This window comes from Phoxinus phoxinus (genome assembly GCF_949152265.1).
Source record: "Phoxinus phoxinus genome assembly, chromosome: 15".
Taxonomy (NCBI): Eukaryota; Metazoa; Chordata; class Actinopteri; order Cypriniformes; family Leuciscidae; genus Phoxinus; species Phoxinus phoxinus.
The window spans coordinates 15876138-15896642 of record NC_136890.1 but is presented as its reverse complement, the minus strand read 5'-3'; the positions used below and the strand labels follow the sequence as shown (position 1 = coordinate 15896642).

Here is a 20505-nt window from a genome sequence, read left to right as displayed (position 1 = left end):
TAAGAATAAAACATGTTTTACCAAAGCATGAACCAATCCCTCACAAAAAAGAGAGAGAGAGAGATGGTGAGACAGTCTCCATTTGCCATTTTATCCCTGGACAGATGAAATGAGCCATTGACAGTTCAACTCCGAGTTTCTGTATACCATTTCTTATTGGCTTCATTATAAGCTGATGAAATCCATTCCACATGCTGTCTCCAGCTCTCTGTTTCTGTTCATTTTAAACTTGTGTTTTATGGACCCAGACAGCACAAGTAGATCTGGAAAAAATATTACTATTATCTCCATTTCCAAACAGTCAATTGCTGTATTTATTTATTTGTTTGCTTGAATGTTTTTTAATTTAATTTGCCGGCTTTCTCTCTCTCGTATCGCCTCTGTGCTTTATCTAGGGCCCTACTGGACACATGTGCTCTTCACATGGACCCAAACGGAGGGGTTAAAGGTCTACATTAATGGAACATTAAGCACCGGAGACCCCACAGGAAATGTTTCCCATAACTATGGTGATCCCTATGCCGATCTGGTCATTGGCACAGGAAACATCGGGAGTTACAACCATTATGCCACAGGTGCCTTCGATGAGTTTGTGATTTGGGAGAGGGCCCTGTCCCCTCAGGATGTCTGGATGTACTACAAAGCAGCCATTGGTAAGTTATTATAGAGCTCAAATCTGCTGTCATCATCATTTCATTGATCTATTAGTTTATTTTCTCTGTGGCAGCCTTTACTTGTCCCAACCATGTGCTTCTCTGCAGTTGTCAGCCATTGCCATTGTTGTCAGGGTTTCCCAAATTAGCTGCGCCTGGTCTTTGGTGTCTCCAGCTTGTCCCAACTTGCCTCTTAGCAGATGCTAGATGCTTTTCAATATATCTAGAATATTCTTGGTTAATTCTGTCTGTCTCTAATTATTAATTCGAAGTAAAATACCAATTAAACCACTTTAATTGAAACCATGCTAAAAAAATGATTGGTAATGATAAAAAATTTCACAAAATCAGCATGTTAGAATGATTTCTGAAGGATCATGTGACACTGAAGACTGGAGTGGTTGCTGAAAAAACTTTTGAACTGTATATAGCACCTTTCCAAATCTCAACAACACTTTACAATCACCCAGATTAACTCAGAGGAAAAAGTGTACGTTAAAATGTCATTGGTGGGGATCAAGAATGTGGGATTGGGGAGCGTTCTGTTTGACTGTTTGGAAACAGAAACATCTGTGATGCTGCTGCTTTGCTTTTCTGCCATATCTCTGAAGTTATTACCCTACGTGCAGGTTTATTATAGAGAGGAAGAAGCATTTGAAGACAATTTCCTTTAGAGAAACCGGTCCACATTCCAGCAGTCCTCAAACTAACCACAATGAAGCGCACTGTCGAAATACCTTTATATGTTTGTTGTGTCCTTGAAGACTGGCTTTGGTTATAACTGCGCATATCTTTACCATATATGTATGTAGCGGCGGGACGAGTTTTATATCAGGGGTTTTGTTTTCTTTTAAACTGCTAGTGTTTGTAACCTCGTTTGGACAGCTGGTTGAAGTTTCTTGCAGGCAAGAAGTCATCAGTGTGGCAAAGACAAATTTAAGCTCCAATAAGGCTGCAAATGGTTTCCATCTTCATCAGTAACAGAGACCAGACCAATGAGGTCTCTAAAGGATTAGTTCACTTCAAAATGAAAAATGAAAAACATAATTTACTCACCCTCAAGTTGTTTCAAACCTGTATGAATTTCTTTCTTCTGCTGAACACAAAAGAAGATATTTGAAGAATGTGATGAATGAATGAACCCCATTTTTTTCTACTATGAATGTCAATGGGGTCCATCAACTATCTGGTTACCGACATTCTTCAAAATATCTTCCTTTGTGTTCAGCAGAAGAAATAAATTCATACAGGTTTGGAACAACTTGAGGGTGAGTAAAGGATGACAGAATTTTCATTTTGAATGGAACTAGTCCTTTAACACCTAAATAAAGCTATCAGTTAGTATTCCCATTCATTTTAAATGCAGATGGTGTAGTTACAGAATCTACTAGCAAGAGCTAACAGGGCCATTGACTCAAAAACTACCTTATAAAGAAGATGTAATTTTCTTCCATGACTAATACAATTAAAGGAAAGTTGTATTAGGTACAATACTGGACCAGTCATCTGGAATATCTGGCCTGGAGAGTGATGAATTTTCTTAATCTTTTTAAAATCTTAATCATTGTCTTCTTTTACAATAAATATATTTAAAGCTACACTGTGTAGGAATTACTCCCATCTAGCAGTGAAATTGTATATGACTACCAACTGAATATTTCTTTTTTGCCCCTCCCAATCCGAGGGCGTTTTAACTCCTACGGTGGCCGTATTATTTCAAATCTGCCGGCAGTCGCGAGTAATCTCCCCCTTGTATTCGTCACGGTGCCACTGAGTGTAAAAACGCATAAGGCGAAGCTAGAATGTCCCTCTTTGGCTAATGTATTTTCAAGATGGAGGCGCAACATGGCTTCCGCCATTCGAGTAGCTCACCCGTATGTATTATAAATAGCAGATTCTACGCTTACGAGAATACTTGATTAGTTTATTAATGAGCACATATAATGAGCACATATATTGAAAGAACAAAGTGGTTTTTGCTAAGAATCAACTTAAAAAATTACACAGTCTAGCTTTAAACATTCTTTAAAACCAGATACATTTACTGAAGAATTAAAATTGGCCAATAGTTTTTCCTCCTCTTTTAAGCTTGAAGTGTTTGTTAGGCAGTAGAACATGGCGCTAGTGCCACAGCCATTGGTTCGATTCTCAGGAAATGCATGAATGTATGCTTTGGTATCTGTCAGGAGTTAGTAAGCTGCCATGAAACACACTAGACAGGAGTAGCAAACTTCATCCATCTTGTTTGCTCTTTTCACTTAAGTTCTTACACACATTACTTCAGAACACAACAGTTCAACATTTCAGACTTCCAATGTAAGTCACTAACAAAAGCATCTGCCAAATCCATAAATGTAAAATCAATATCAATTATCATTAAATTCAATATCCCATCTATAATACCCTAATGGTAAGAGACAAAAAAACTTTTATGGTTGCAAATTCACTATTTAAAATCATACAACTTATTCTGTACTGGTATTTTGACAAGTATGGATCCATAGCTCATTTAAACGGAGATGATCGTGATTATTTAGGTCGACTTTTGGCATATATCCTCTCAGCATGCTGATTGTTAGCTACTGTTAGGGATAAAGACCTTTTGTTAATGATAAAAAAACATGTTGTTGTTGAAGAAGAGAAAACGTACTGTTGTTTTGCACACGTCCAGCTATAATAGGCTCTAACGAGGGGCATAGTACAGAGTCATTAGAGAGCTGCCTTGCCAGGGGCCCTATAAACCAGCCTCGCTGCAACCGACATGTGCATTCAGGAATAGGCTTTCCAGCAGGTGTGAAGTATTTGTTCCATGAGATGAAGTGTTTAACTTGTTTAGAGGTCTTTAGAACATGGCTTCTGTGTTTTTATAATTATTATTACAGCATCCTTCAACTTTTTATTTATCCTATTCTGGATAATTTTTTATTTATATTTAAAATATCATATTTAATTATTCCTCCCTATAGTTATTCTTATTTATTTATTAAGTTTTTTTAATTCAAATAAATGCAAATGTTAAATTCTATTAAAAACATTTGAGAAATATAAATTCATTTAATTTTTTACATTTAATTTTTATAATTACATTTGGTTTATTTACAGGTCAAACTCGAAGCATTTTTATTTCTTACAGCTACAGTATGAAAACCTTTTCACAATATTCTAATTTTGAATTTGGGGTTTTCATAAGCTGTAAGCCATAATCATCAAAATTATAACAAATAAAGGCTTGAAATATCTCACTTTGCATGTAATGAGTCTATATAATATATTAGTTTCACCTTTTAAGTTTAATTACTGAAATAAATGAACTTTTGCACGATATTCACATTTTTTCGAGTTTCACCTGTTTTTATCTTATCACTTTCATTTGTTTATTTTTTGCTACCACAGGTGAGAATGTGATGTCCACCTTTCCAACCGAAGCATCCATCAATCTCGTTGCTGCGACAGATAATCAATTACAGGTAAATTCTTCTGATCTGAGGTCAGCCGTTGCACTTTCTGAATCAGTTTCTATGTGTCTAGAGTGGAATATCCCAAACCAGAGGAGAGTAGAAAGATAACAGCTGAAATACAACTTCATCACATATTACTCTAAATTCCAGGGTTATCTAAGAGATTTCACTAGGCAGAAGACTAATGTACATAAATACAAACACATCTGTAATGATGAGGTTAGGCACTAACCCGTCTTGCTTCTCTCTCAGCGAAAGTAAAAAACGAAGTGCTTGTGGTGATTTCGCCAGTATCTCATTACGAAATATGTTTGTCTTTGGTAGTCTGATTGATAGAGTTCACTGAGAAGACCACAAATACATAATGAGATTTCTCACTCATCATCCTTAATCAAAACCACCCCAGCCTGGCTAGATAAACTGCAATGAAGTTGGAGTTTTTTGGGAGTTTAAGATTCAGATTACATAAAAATGTGTTTAAAAAATCATGACCGGAAAAGGTTAAGTATGTTATTTATTTATGCGCCACTTCTGTCAGCTAACTCCAATAAAAATCATTCTTTTCAAACAGGTTTCCCGAACCAGTGTTATTTTAGTATCATTCACATATTATTATAGATTTTGTTAATATTTTGAATTTGATTTGATTTTATATTTTCTGTTTTAATTTAAAGGGTTAGTTCACCCAAAAAAATTTAATTCTGTCATCAATTACTCTCCCTCGTGTCGTTCCAAACCCGTAAGACTTTCGTTCATCTTCAGAACACATCTTATTGATGAAATCTGAGAGATTTTTGTCCCTCCATTGACGGCCATGCAACTACCACTTTTACTCTTCAAAAAGTTCACAAAGGGATTGTAAAACTAATCCGTATGAGTTGAGTAGTTTAGTCCAAATTTTCTGGAGACTTGATCGCTTTATATGATGAACAGATTAAATGTAGGCTTTTATTCACATATAAACATTGATCAGTGATAAACAGAAGCTCAACCGAACCTGCTTGATGCACAAGAACAAACCTTATTGGAAGCTATGAGAAAGTATTTAATTTATTGAAATAATTACACACCTTTAAGGTCTGCCGAGTAAATGTGAGCACATTGAACAGCAGTCACAGATTACAGTACACTTAGACCGTTGACTTAATTTGGAAGATAGTAAATTAAGTTGGGTATTCAAGACACTGGCATATCTTCTAAAGGCTCTCAGCGGTGTTTGACGCCTCCTTTTACGTGCCCTCAATCTGTCTGCTCGCACTTCTTCCCCACGCAGTAATTAAATGAAGGAGTGAACGTACACAGAAAATCACACGCACACAACACGGCCTCCCAGACAACACCTCACACACCCTTGTATGATTAGGTGTTACGAAGCCGACGCAGACGTCGCTCTGGGATCGGCCATGTGCACACAGACGCACACACACCCTTGGCAGACGTACGAGAGCCCAGCATGAAATGAGGTGGAGGCCGAAGCTGTAAACACAAACAAATCCAGCTCTTTTGGAACTATTGTTTCCCCCCAGACTCTGAGGAAATGGAAAGAAATCAGAGATTGAACACTAACGCAAATGACAACACTGGCTGTTATTGAGTAAGGAGATCATGTAGAAGAGAAGTAGAAAAACGGGGCAGAAAGGAGACCCAAGATTTTCCATAATGGCCACATGTAGGGTATGGGTAAAAATACGACTTTAAACAACCAGTCTGGAGGTTCTTTCTTTAGACGTTCCAGTAAAAGTGACATTTAATTTTGCTCTTAACATTGACATTCACAAATCCCATTAGAAACAGATTTAATCAAATAATTTCAATGGCAAGCGCCAGCTATTCCGGTTTTTGTTGTTGAACTTATTATATTACATTATGGGAACCCAAACCACAAGAACACTGTTATATTCTGAATCTCTAGCCCAAGCCACACAGAGCCGTTACATGTGATTGTGGCTGATTTTATGGAGTTTTTTTGACACATCCACCTTTTATTTGTGTGTTACAGAGAATCACAGAGATGCCCCAACCTGCCTCCACAAACCTGACAGAGGAAGTTCAGAGACTTCAGGAACCCATGCAGTTACAAGCGCTGGACCTCCTTCAGTCTCTATCGTTTAACCTTCCAAACAAGACTATACCTCAAGAAACAGCCAACAACCTTACACAGGTAAAGACAGGAATAAAGAGAACGGTTTAGGATTTATAAAAGCAAAAGAAAAGTTGAGGTAAAACAAATAAGATATTTTTCAGGTTCTGGACTATTTTTAAGAACACTAATCAAATTAATAGATTTGTGACATTAATTGTGTGATTATTTGTACAGAAGGTCAGATGTTCTTGTTCGTTGAAGCACAAGATGCTCTTTGGACCTTCTTCAAATCGAATTTACTCAAATCTAGTTACTTTTGCGATTCACATTTCACTCAAATTACTGCATCATGCTGACATTATAATTCGTCATGAACATATTGTATTAACTTTTTTTTTTAAATACACTACATTTCAGAAGTTTGGGGTCAGCAAGATTGTTTAAAAGAAATTAATACTTTCGTTCAGCAAAGACAAATGAAATTTATCAAAAGTGACAGTTAAGGCATTTATAATATTCAAATAAATCCTTTTCTTTTAACATTTCTATTCATCAATGAATCCTGAACAAAAATATTAAGCAGCACAACTGTTTTCGACATTAATAAAAATGAGAAATGTTCTTGAGCAACAGATCAGCATATTAGAATGATTTATGAAGGATCATGCGACACTGGAGACTGGAGTAATGATGCTGAAAATTAGCTTTGCCATCACAGGAATAAATTACATTTAAAATATATTATATTAAATGTATTTTATAAAATATATTGAAATAGAAACAGTTATTTTAAATTGTAATAATATTTCACAATATTACTTATTTTTACTCTATGTTTGATCAAACTAATTCATCATTGGTGAGTATAAGAGACCTCTTTCAAAAGCTTTTAAAAATCCTACTAACCCCAAACTTTTGAACGGTTGTGTACAATTTGCGTGTGGGACGGGTCCTCGCCGCTTTTTGCCAGGGCCGATATTGATCCCACCACTTTTTAAAACATCTTGTGCCACTAATACAGAGAAACCAGTTGACTTAGCAGATAATTAATTTCTTTAGTTAGTTTGTGTTAAAAAAGAGGCGGTCAGGTGCTGGAATTTTTTTTTTTTTTTTTTTTTTTTTTTTAAACTGTTCTCTGGAGACTCTATTTGTTTCCGGTGAAAACAAAAAAGCAAACCAATTTGAGAAAAACATACAAAACAGAATCATCTTCAGTGTTGCTTTTACACACACATTTGAAACTCTCCTTTATTCTGCTCTGTTTTGTAGTCTCTACTGAAGAGTGTGGATGAGGTCATAACCGCCAGCGACTGGAGAGAAAACGATGAGGTACGTTTATTGGATGGATTAATGATTTGATAGATTTGATCAGATCATTCGTGAGTTGATCCAAATGAATCGGCACACATTTCAGCGCATCTTTTGTGATGTGAAATGAATAAATTCAAACATGGTCTAATGGGTTAAATGGCGCTGAAGGTACTATACACTTGGTATCTGAAAGAGTTTTATAATTTTAATAAAGCAAAAATTATATGATTTTGTAGAGTTCTGCAGGTGAGCTGTAATATAATTTGCACTTGTCTTTTATCGGGGTGAGCAGTGGAGTCCAGTGGTCAATGGTCTGGTGGAGACAGTGGATAAGGTGATGGTGCAGATGGTCTCCAAGCTTCGGTCCAGCCCAGACTCAGAGGCTCCTCTGGCCATAGGGGGCAAGAGTTCTGTGGCAGGTCAGTACACTCTCCAAAACACTTCTTCAAACTCCCGTTTCCAGAATATCTATTCTTAGAAATTCACTCTCCCTCCCTTCCACTATATACATGGCTGGCTTGAAGTATGTGGAGTATGTCCAAGTATGCTCACAGGCAGTGGTGTAGTCTACGTGATACGCAGGTATACGCCGTATACCCACTAGGACATGCCAAGTATTTCCGTATACCCACTAAAAAAAGCGTGACGATACGTAACAACTTCGTTTTGTGACATAACTTTCACACTTTCATTCATAAATTCACCGCGTCTGTGTTTGCAATGGACACAGATCAAATCGCTTGAATATTAAAAACTCAAAGAGACTGCAGTTGTTCAACGCGTCTCTGGGAATGAGCGCTCAATGTGTGCTCTACTACACACACACACTGAAGCAAGCGCGTGCTTGTATCAGCGCTTCACTGTAGCTATAAGGACATGATGTAGGCTACACATGACACATGAACTTCATCACAGAGCTGCTGAGAGTCACTTCATGAGAATTTCACCATTTCATTTGATAAAACTATCGTCATTCATTCGTATCATACACACACAGAAACTGTAATGTCTTTACGGCAACCTGTCAAAATAAAAGTTCGCTATAAACTCAAAGAAATTATGAAAGAAATTGCACAGTAAAATGTACTGTAAAATAATAATAATGATGAAATCTATTAAAACTTATTTTAAAAAGGAATATCACACAAGTTTTCATACATGTTTTAATTTAAACAGTAAACTTGCCAAAACAATAACAATTTTCTTTCAAAAGCACCATTTCTAAAAGTAAATTTGTATTTGTGCCTATAATGTTTTATTTTTATTTTTTTTATTGTCAGCTGATAAAACCTGTGCTTCAGGGACCATATGCATATAACATCGAAGGCTAAATGTAGCTCTTAACTGTTAAAGGTGGGGTATGTGATTTGCAAAACGGCTGGCAGATTTTGAAAATACACAACTCAAATGGTCCTACCTTCTTTCCTTTGACTCCACCCACTCAAAGAACATGGACATGGATGGGGGGAGGGGGGGATGGTAAGACCGATTGATTGACACACTTACTGTCCAATGATTCTAGGTGGTCTTGGAAATGATTGGCTGGAGTTTTTCCGAGTCCTGCCCGTTCCACAGATGATTCAATTGCTTAATTTTTATTTCAGTGCTTCTAACTCAGTGGCTGTAAGTGGGTTAGGAATAGGATTTTAAGTGATTTTGAAAAAATGGCCAAAAAAGAGAATTACATACCCCACCTTTAAGTTAAATGATTAACACTAAACAGTAGAAAACCAGTCCAGTCTCCTCAGCTGTAAATGTCATTGGCTGTTAAAGTCTTGTGTTGCTTATAATAAATTGACATGTTGATAACACTTAGTCTCATAATGCTCTCAATTACATGTCGTTGCATAGGCTACTGTATGCATTAGTGAGTGTGGTGGTGCTTATGGGGTGATGAGACGGGTTAGTATGAGACGGGTTAGTATAAGACGGGTTAGTATGAGACGGTGGGGGGGGGGGGGGGGGGGGGGTCACAGTATACTCACTACAAAAAACTAGACTACACCACTGCTCACAGGGGATGCCTACCTAATACACATGCATGAATGCAGCACACTGGGTGAGCATCAAAATCAGGCCTGAGTGAATGCATGAACATTGCTTTTTCATGTGTTTCTTCGATTTTTTTAGGAGTGTTGAAATGTTCAATTTTTCAAAATTGTTCAGTTTGGGCCTGTCTCCTATCCAGACTTTTTTTAATAATAAACTTTCCTAAGAATAAAAAAAAAAAAACTTAGTTAATTGACTGAAATATCATGATATGTATTTAACATAGATGATAAACAGTTGGAAGAAATTTCATTTTTCAAGATTTTAAATAGTGCAACGTGCATGTCTTTAATGTCTTCTGAAAATACGTGACATGAAATTAATTAGACGTGGGCCGTAACATCTCTTGAAATCAAAATGATTCAAGTCTCATTGAAGTCTCATTTCTGAATCGTTCCCTTTGAGACTCCAGGCTTCACAGTCAACTTTCTCTTCTGTCTCTGATCCTCCCTTTGCTCTGATAAGACTGTGTGTGTGAGGACTAGAGGTCACATGAGAAAACATTTCCGGTTGCCTGAGCTATTATTGAGCTTCACTGTTTCATTCAGTGAATAAACCATTAAAAAAAAACCAAGATCACTGATGAAACAGAATCACCCAAGAACAGGAGATGATGTTGAGAAAAGACTTCCCGTAACTTCATTCGGGCAGCGCCCTGCAATATTCTCGATTCAAACGTTTAATACTCTATACTTTACCAATACTAGTGAAATATCATAATTCTGTGCCAATTTTTACATCACCACAAAAATGTATGTGCCATTTAACCTTTATTTTAAATTACACTATGATTCAGAATTTGAACGACAATATTTTTTTTATATTTTTGAAAGAAGTCTCTTATGGGGTTAATTTATTTTATAAAAAAATACAGTAAAACAGTAATATTGTGAATTATTATTATACAAATTAAAATGAGCGTTTCAATTAGGTAAAAATAAAGTAATATATTTTAAAATGTAATTTATCCTTATGATGGCAAAGCTGAATTTTCAGCATCATAACTCCAGTCTTCAGTGTCACATGATCCTTCAGAAATCATTCTAATATGCTGATCTGAATGATTTCTTATTATTATCAATGTTAAAAACAGTTGTGCTGCTTAATATTCTTGTGGAAACTGATACAAAAAATGTGTATACATACATCTTTTGTTATATTGTAAATGTCTTTACTGTCACTTTTTATCCATTTAACCATTTTTGATTAATACAAGTTTTAAAAAAAAAAATAGTAACAAATTAAATAAAAACAATGCAATGTAGCTATTTTAGTTATTTTTTTCTTCAATTAAGTAAAAAATTGCTTCAGGTTAATCAGATAATTATTCAAGACGTGAACAGTCTGTAATAAAAAATAAGTAACAAATTGCAAACAGAACTATATACAATTGAAGTAAACAGTGTTGACAGTGTTTACATTAATACCTTACAAAGAATGCACCAAAAAGCGTAGCCGCTTGTTACAGAGCATGCTCACATAATTCATGTTAAACCAGCTGCCTTTCAGATGTTGCACATGCAGGTACAGAATACAGTCAGTACTCAGCTTCACCGACTTGGTACCAAATTGTGCTTCTTTTGACCTTCTAATGCAACAGTATACTCACTATGAACAGTGACCCAACCCTTTTTTTCAAATGTATCTAGATTACTCTCTGATGAAGATCCCTCAGAACTACAATCTGCCCAGCTACCGGTTCCCCACACAAGGGAAGAGTTACATCTCAGTACCAGGAGAGGCCCTTACAATGCAGTGTGAGTATGCACATCTCACAAACACACACACAAACCCTAAGATCTGCTGGTGATCCTTGTCCTGATCATGCAGCTTTATCCTGTGCCGCTCCAGAGAACAGTGCTTGTCTATTGCCTATGCAATGATCCACCACTGACTAATGGGATAAATCGTGCTTAAAGAAACAAACTTTAATGCTTTTCCACTTACTAAACCACAGTTTAACCAAAATGTGCATAATGGAACAAACAAAACCTGGACTGGAGCACAGGCATACAGTATGAAATGGAATGGATTGCTAAACAAACTGCCAATCATTTTTTCTTTTTGAATAGAAGGTTGTTCTGAATCATTCCTACCCAATTTAGCCCTTGAATATGAGTAAATGTGCGCATACAAATCTCATTGCTTTTATACGCCTGTGGCTGCAGTGAAAGAACACATTGTTATTTCATACAAGGAAGATGAAGGACATTTATTTGTTGTCTGTCCGCTTCAGCCATCAACAACAAATAAACAACGCAATCAACTCTGATGACTTCCTGCTGCTCTCTAATGAAACCCGCCAATCACACAAGCCCCTCCAGGAGAACGCGTTATATAATTTGGAGTAGTTTAGAGCAGGATTGCATGAAAAACACAGAACGTGTAATGTATAAATGCGAGCAATAGTTGAAGAGTGAGTGTTGCAATGTTTCCCATGTGGCGGCAGTAATTATGAGGGCATTAAACGTTTTGTTTGTTTGACACCGTTTTGGGGTCAGCTCTCCTCAGCTCCTCTGGCTCAGTGCTGAACCTGAGCCCCGCTCTGTTCATTATAAACAGTTTTAATAAACTATTAAAGCTCTATTATCAGAAATGGCACATAAACGCTAGCACTGGCATTAGCGTGCCATTGAACTGCTTCTCCGGTGAAGCCGGACATATGGTACACTTCATTAACAGAACCAAGCAGAGCTTTTATACGCCAATTAAAGACAGCAAGAGAAGGAGCGAATTGAATTGCCGTGTATTCCCGCTGGGCTAAGTTTCTTTTAGTCTTAATAAAAACATTTGTAGAGAGATTTTGCCCCTTGGTTTGTGAGGTTATTGGCCCAAAGCTCATCTGAAGCCTAACTCAGAGGAATTAGTTGGGACACAGTGATATTGCTTATTTGGTCCATTAACACCTGTAAAAGCACTAATAAGTTGTAAAAGCATGTTTCACAGTAATATCAACAGTGAAACATTAGTAAACACAGCTTATGAAAACCCCAAATTCAAAATTAGAATATTGTGAAAATGTTTTCATAATCATAAAAAAATATAACAAATAAAGGCTTGAAATATCTCACTTTGCATGTAATGAGTCTATATAATATATTAGTTTCTAGTATTAATTTAAAGTTTTCGAGTTTCACCTGTACATATTAAATAATGTGTATTTAAATCATATTTAAATATAAAAAAAATATTCAATATTTATGTTGTGCAGAGTAGCTGCTTGCCCAATTTTTTTATGTAGGCAATCCAGTATAAGCTGAGAACAGAGTTGCTGAATCATTTTATTGCTTTTTTAGACTTCAGTTAATCAAGACATTTACAAAAACTCTTCAGCACTAATTTTCGTGTGCCACCGTGAATAGAAATAAAACATGCATCTGTGGGTTAGTTTGCTTCAAACTGGTTGTTGTTCATGATTGGTCTAGACTCGTTTAAATGCATCTGCTGTGCTCAAACCCTGCAAAAAAACATGTTGTTAGAATGTGGAGAATACTTTAATGTAGTACTGTAAATGATACTTTCCATGATTAATCACAGCAACACTCATCTTAATGTAAATTATTTATTCAGTTAATTGTGCAGCCCTAATTCAGACCCTAGTGAAATGATACTGCCACATCCAATGGTCTGCAACAGTTATTAAATTGTCAAATTGTTATACTACTTATTGTGTTTTCTTAATAATACTGGAGTTGTTTTTAAACTCGAAGTGAAATGGCCCTGTGTATTTATTTTTTAATGGCCGAAAGATTTTTTGAAGTACAGTGTAACATATTTCCCCCTCACACACGTGGTGGGCCCTCAGTCAAACTCTTCCCGTGTGTGTGTGAACACACATCTTTCCCATTAGAGCTGCACTGAGAGGAGCACATGCAGTGTCTGTGATAATGAGTCTATCCTCTCTATGCATTTCAACGGCAGCCCAACACATTCTTCAAAACACACATACATATGTGTGATCGAATGGTAATAGTTGTGTCTGTTTCCCCCTGCAGCTCAGACCACGATCGTGGGACTTTTCTACCACAAAATGCACAACTACTACAAAAAAATCAGCCCTCTACAAACAAGGTGATGTGTGTGTGTGTGTGTGTGTGTGTGTGTGTGTGTGTGTGTGTGTGTGTGTGTGTGTGTGTGTGTGTGTGTGTGTGTGTGTGTGTGTGTGTGTGTGTGTGTGTGTGTGTGTGTGTGTGTGTGTGTGTGTGTGCGTGTTTCCTGTTGTACATTGTGTTCTTCTGAGCATGGCTTTATCACTGTGGTTCTCTCTCATCTGGGCCTCTGTGTCTGATACTCCCAGTCATTAAGTCGACTGATAACACTCTCTTCTCATCTTAACACAGCCGTGATCAGTACTTAACTTCATTTATTTATTTTAGTAAATCTTTTTATGTAACTCCACTGGGCAAAAGAGAGATTCTGCAGTGTATATTCTCATTACCATCTAAATATGAGAATATTTGCTATATTTGTTAAAGGTCCCATGACATGAAATTTTCACTTTTTGAGGTTTTTTAACATTAAAATGAGTTCCCCTAGCCTGTATATGGTCCCCAAGTTTCTAGAAATTTCAATCGGTGTAAATCGAGCTTTTGCTATCTTTCTCTGCCTTTGAAAAAGTGGACGCTCAATCAGGCTGATCTTGAATCTCCTCCGTATGACGTCATACGGAGGAAATGTTACCTCCCCTTTCTCTGCTTTGCCCGCCCAGAGAATATTTCCCGCATGAGAAAATGAGCTAGGGAGTAGGAACGCGTGCGCGCGATTTTAGTTTGTCCACGGAGATATCATGGCTTTTGAGCGAGCGAAGCATAATAATTGCTCAATAATTGGATGTACAAATGAACACCGAAGCCTTTTTTTAGTTCCTTCATCCAAGCCCCAGAAGAACCAGTGGATTCATTTCATTTCCTCTGGAAATGCGCCGACACAACTCCCCAAAGTTTTGCATGTCTGCGGCACACATTTCACCGACGACTGTTTTCTCAACTTGGATCACTATACAGAGCTGGCCTCGACGAACGTCTGAAAATAAATCGATCGAGCCGAGCAACAATTTCTGATGTGTAATTGTTCAAGTTCAGACAGGTAATCTTTCTCTCAAATCGTTCAATACTGCTGTTTATGCCTCAGTAAGTCAAGCCAGTGACTAAAATATCAACTTCACATCGTTTCTTTTAGTAGGATGAAAATAATCGTATTTAAATTGTGAATAAATTATATACAGAAAGCGATCAAAGAACAATCTTTGTAGGAATCGCGCGCGCGCGTTCCTACTTAGCTCATTTTCTCATGGACACAGCGCTTTCGAGTTTATCTGGACACTTGCCAAACTCGTTATGAAATCAATGACGCCCGTTACACTGCACATGAAGCTCTTACTGTATTTACATCATCGTGTTTGCATTGGTGAAAGCATTAGAGAGAGTGCAGAAACTGCGTTGTAATGATAAGATCTTCATTCTCGCGATCAACAACAGACTGTCATCTGCTTGCGCAATGCTCATCACGGCAACATTTTATGTGATGGGAATAGATCTAAATACTTTAAAAACTTCTGACGATTTGTTAATCTCGATAGCTGTAATAGTAAAAACGTATAATAACTGTAGTAAAAGTATTCGAGAGAGTTTCACATGTAATAAGTAGCTATTTCATATGCAAGCATGTCAGCCAATCACAGCAGTGGCCGGTTACACCGAAGTCTCACACAGACACGCCCCTTCAAACAGAGCGTTCAAATCAGAGGCTAAAACTGGGCTAGGAAAAAGGCCTTTTGTTTCTAAATTATGACTATTTTCTATCTAAAAAACATACTAACATTATAAGGGCAACCCAGGACACATTATAAAATAATATAATAACCCCATGTCATGGGACCTTTAAGGTGCGGCCACATTTATCAATGCACTGCAAAATTTTGTGGGCAAAATCCAGTCAATTCAATCGAAATCCAATATTTAGAGTTTTGCGGAAAGACGTACAAGTTCCCCATGCATATTTTCCTCATGTTCAAGTTGGTCATGCAAATTTGCTGTGCAGACCAACAGAAAGATGCTTGGTTTGAAAGTGACTTCTATGTGTGAGCAGTGTTTCATCATACATCATTACACTATTGACAATAGAGTCTGCGACCATGACATAAAAACCTGGAAGACTAATTTCGCCAGTGGTTTCCTGAAGGTTTTCCTATGGCCTTTTATAATGGGTTTTGTCAGTTTGAGTAAAATAAGGTCTGTTGTAAACATAACAAGACAATACTTGGACATTTTGCTCTACAATGTAAACACACCCCAAATGTTATCTAGTTTCTTATTAGAACTATACTTTTTTAAATAAGCATAACAGCTTCAAAATCCGACATGGGTGTGTGTAATTTGCTTTGTATAGCAAAATGCCCAAGTATCATCAAGTTATATTTACCACAGACCATATTTTACTCATAAATTAAAAAAAAAAACAATTACAAAGAAAAAAAAACACTGGCAAATTAGTCTTCCGGGTTCTGACATCACGGCTGCGGCACTCTATAGACAATGGATTTTTTTTTTTTTTTGCCTGTGAAATTTCACTGAAATGTGACTGCAACTTTACAGCTGTACAGTAGGTGGCGACAATTGTAATTTTTTATTCATCTGATTAATTCCAAAACACTGATTCCTTCAGCAAGGAGGAACGAGCAACGAGTGAGTCGTTGAATCATTTATTCAACTACCGTAATTCATTTAAAAACACTGAGGCTGCTTCTAAAATCACACGCTCTCTGAGTAGGTACTTCTTTTGAATAAGTACTTACATTGCAACCGTTAAAAAAAGTAAATTCTATATAGTATGAATGAAATCCAGACGTACCACATTTGCATGTACATATTCATTCATTAAGAAACTAAACAAACAGCAATACTGTTGCCCGGAGAAACATATTGATTGTTTCTTCTGTGGCTTTGTTTGGGGGAAAAAAATTATTGCCATAAACAGATAATGTAACTGACAATATTGTGTGTAAAATGTCCCAAAAGCATCGTGAGCTAAGTTGATCATAGAGACCGACCATTGGTGGCAATGGCTCTACAATCTACTTAGACTTACAATGCTTTTGGGAAACGCAGCCCTGGGCAGTGGATCTGTAGTTCCCAGCATGCTTTGCAAGGGACTGTATTAGTAGAGTAAATTTAAAGATAAGTGTTATTTTATGTGTTTTTCAGTAAAGGGAAAGATGTTGGTAGTTTATGTTAATGTTTAATGTTCATTTGGACATTTAGAGGAGTTTCTGTTTTTGAATGTTTTGGTTACCATTGTGCTGAAGAGAGTAGTGCTGTCAATTGTGATTTTCACTTTGATGCAACATAATGTATTCAATAAACCAAAATTAAAATTTTCACAAAATTCATTGATCAGCAAGGAGCAGGTGCGCATGTGTAGAATGTGTCCATCCTGAGTTTTATTGTAAATTTTATGTTGGGTCAATGTCACTCAATTAAGTTACAACAGCATTCCCATGTTTTATGTTAAATAAACCTGATTAAAGTAGGTTACAACAACAAAATTAGAATTTATGGGTAGAATCAGGTAGAAATATCTCCTTAAAGCAACAACTGCACATGTTCACTTTGTACAATGTGGCATTAGCATAATTTTCATTGCTCATTCTGGAATGTTAACAGTAGTTCAAGCATGGCCAATAACTGACTGTCCATCTCTGCAGGATCAATGAGGCGGTGGATTTTAAAGATTATAAGATCCAGATGGCCAGTCATCTTATTTCTCTGAAGGTGGAGCCATCTCCTGTCCTGTCACTCAACCTGTCCACTGAGCCGCTCATCCGGATCGTCCTCACGCATCAGCTGGTAGGAGAACGTCAATCCACCACTTCATTTTGTTCATTTTTATGTTCATTCAGTAGTGCGGGTGCTTGTGACCATTTGTTTTTTATCAAGTTTATTTTGCTTGACTAATGTGACAAGAAAAAATGGTGTACAACGACAACTTTAAGATCAAGCAGAAAGTTCTACCAACCGTTTCACTTATTCTCATTCTGAACTATTGTGCTCACGCTCATCAACCAACATCTGGCTTTCTGCTCATCAGGTTAGACTGAATGCAATTAAGATAAATTAATATTTATGACCCAGTCTGGCCTGGCCGATTCAGCACTGAGCCGCTGGTAGAAAGTAAAGTTTCTGATGAGAGAAGGATTGTTGTGACAGATTTGTGGTCTGTTTGATGCATAGATTTCTACTGAGACTTTTGTCTAACCAGAATCATTCCTTTATGTATCTTAAACGGTACAAAAATTATATTTGATATGTTGGAGAAAAACTTTCAAAGACCTTTTTTTTTTTTTTGCTGCTGTGTTAGTGGTTTTGTCTTTTGGTGAGCTGTGTTACACAAGAACCCCAGAGTTCAGACTTGTCAGGACTAACCATGGAAATCCATTTTGGTTTGCATCATCCTCTGCACTCTTTTTTTCAGTTCTGAAACAGCGAGAGTACTTTGCCAAAAGAAAAGTGGTTCCGAACGCTGGAACCATAAGCCTTGAGGTCTTTTGAGAAGGGAAAGATGATTTGGTTTAACAAGGAGCTTATTTGGCCTGTGTGCGCAGATGGTACGACTCAGTCGAGGATGCATCTGTCTGCCAAATTTCCATGGGAAACCCATCAAAAATGGATACAGATGGCATGTAGACAAGTTAACCAATACAGCATGTTTTGGGAGGATATTTTGCTGTTAAAAAAAAAAAAAGAAACAGTGAGGAGTTCACCGTAGCATTGGATTTTACACACCACGTTACACACAATATCCATCAACTAACCCACATTTTACAGCTCACTGTGCTCTTTACCATTACATAAAGATCTGCTAAACCTTTTCAATAAATAAATAAATAAGCTCATATACAGTGTAATCACATCAAAGAAAAACATTTAAACCTATTTTACTGAGCGGTCGTTTCTTTTTTCATTGTTCTTTTTAAAGCTTTTTCAGTGCTGTCCAAATCAAAACCATGCTGGCATGCATGTAACTATAGAGACAAACGTTTGTTTTGTTGGCTTTTTATGGTTTTGTGAGAGATGATTATTTCAGTGATGTTTGTTGATGGAAATTGTACAAAGACCATTATGCTAATTGCTAAATGAAAGGAACCTGCTAGAAGAGTAAAGCCAGAAACACTACTCAAGCACAGATGCAAATGCTTTTGCAGGGTCCCATCAAAATATAGCCACAGATTCCTTAAAACTGATCAATAATCGTTCAGAAATTACGATGACTAGTATGAACTGAAATTATGTAATTTTGCACATCCCCACTACACATTATAGGAGAATTGTAGCCTGACTATGTCAGACTTCGTACTTCCGCTCAATTTCATTTTCGCTTCTGTCTATGAAGCAAAGCGAAGTAGCAGAGTTTGGTATTACCAGGCTAGGAAAATTGACACCAGACATTTTAATTTCGTTAAGTCATAGTTTAAATGACTGTTTAATTAATCTTGGGACACTGGCTTTCTGTGTGTGGGACTGTCCAGAACAGAGGCAGTGTTTCATGAGTAATGTGTGAGCTCAATCACTAGATCAATATTCTGTCAGTGTGAGTGATGGATTACCGTGATAAGACTGTTTTTAAGATAATGGTGGGTTTTGTGTTTTGGCCATGGCTTGTTAGGTAGGATGATTTAACAACTGTTGAATATCTGTGAAGAAATTATATGCTTTCGGTTTTTTGGATGATGTCAGTGGTTCTCATGCTAAATTTCCCCTGTGATCAGAGCAAGACTTGTGTTGATTTGCAAAGATTCTTATTTTCTAAATCTAGTCAACTATTTGGTCTTACGGAAATCCTTTATAATTAGGCTAATTTAGGATCATGGTCACGTTCAGGAGCATTTCTTTGCAAAAATATATACTACCTTTCAAAAGTTTTGGGTCTGTAAAACTGTTTTAATATTTTTTAAGAAGTCTCTTATACAGTACCTCACCATGGCTGCATTCGTTTGAGCAAAATACAGGTAATTTATAATTACAATTTAAAATATCTGATTTCTATTTTAATATATTTTCAAATGTAATTTATTCCTGTGACGATAAAGCTGAATTTTCAGCATCATTACTCCAGTCTTCAGTGTCACATGATCTTTCAGAAATCATTATAATATGCTGATCTGTTGCTCAAGAACATTTCTTATTATTATCAATGTTGAAATAGTTGTGGTGCTTAACATTTTTGTGGAAACTGATACATATTTTTTTATAAATATTTTTTGATGAATAGAAAGAAAAAAAAAGAACAGCATTTATTTTCCTTTTTTGTAACCGTGAGTCTCTACTGTCACTTTTGATCACTTTAATGCATCCTTGTTGTATAAAATATTTTCTTTCTTACCCCAAACTTTTAAACGATAGTATGAACACTAAATACAGCCATAAATGCTGTCAATAATTCAATAATTGTCTTTATTATTTAAGGTGCTGGATTTGCTATGAAACAGGTGCTTTGATGGCCCTAGTTACTCTTCTAATTGTTTAACAACCAACTTGTCAATTAGTTGTTGTTGTTGTTTTTTTAGCTTTAATATTTTGTCGCTGTGGTGATTTAAAGATGCTAGTTTCCACAAAAGAGTTTCTCAGTGTATTTCCACCCACTAAAGCACTTCTTTGTTGGCTGACTAGTCAAACATCCTGTCCCATCCCTAAACTGCACAGACAGCAACCTAAGCAACAATCGTGCAATTATACGCAGCAATCACCTCATTACCTCATCTTTTACTTCTCCTTTTCTTCCCTCTCTTCTCTTCACCTGTCCCATCTCTCACTGCTGGATCACATGGCACGAGGTGAACAAATGGAAAGAGTGATTTCATGAGGAATGCTGGCGATGCTCAGTGTCGAAATCATAAGGATTAAAAAAAGATTTCTGACAAGCTTTCGCTGCCTTTACAATCTAATAAAGTTTCAGC

At 36.6% G+C, this 20505-nt stretch overlaps 1 protein-coding gene across 3 annotated transcripts in view; it reads left to right on the top strand.

The window, feature by feature from the left end:
• adgrd1 (adhesion G protein-coupled receptor D1) overlaps window positions 1-20505 on the top strand; it is a 56198-nt gene that overhangs the window by 7944 nt on the left and 27749 nt on the right. For all 3 annotated transcript variants that reach the window (XM_079637229.1, XM_079637228.1, XM_079637230.1), the window contains 8 exons: window positions 396-653; window positions 4047-4120; window positions 6111-6272; window positions 7464-7523; window positions 7798-7924; window positions 11204-11311; window positions 13550-13625; window positions 17257-17398. In XM_079637229.1, the coding sequence (XP_079493355.1) occupies window positions 396-653; window positions 4047-4120; window positions 6111-6272; window positions 7464-7523; window positions 7798-7924; window positions 11204-11311; window positions 13550-13625; window positions 17257-17398 (1007 nt within the window). The remainder of the gene's footprint in view (window positions 1-395; window positions 654-4046; window positions 4121-6110; window positions 6273-7463; window positions 7524-7797; window positions 7925-11203; window positions 11312-13549; window positions 13626-17256; window positions 17399-20505) is intronic.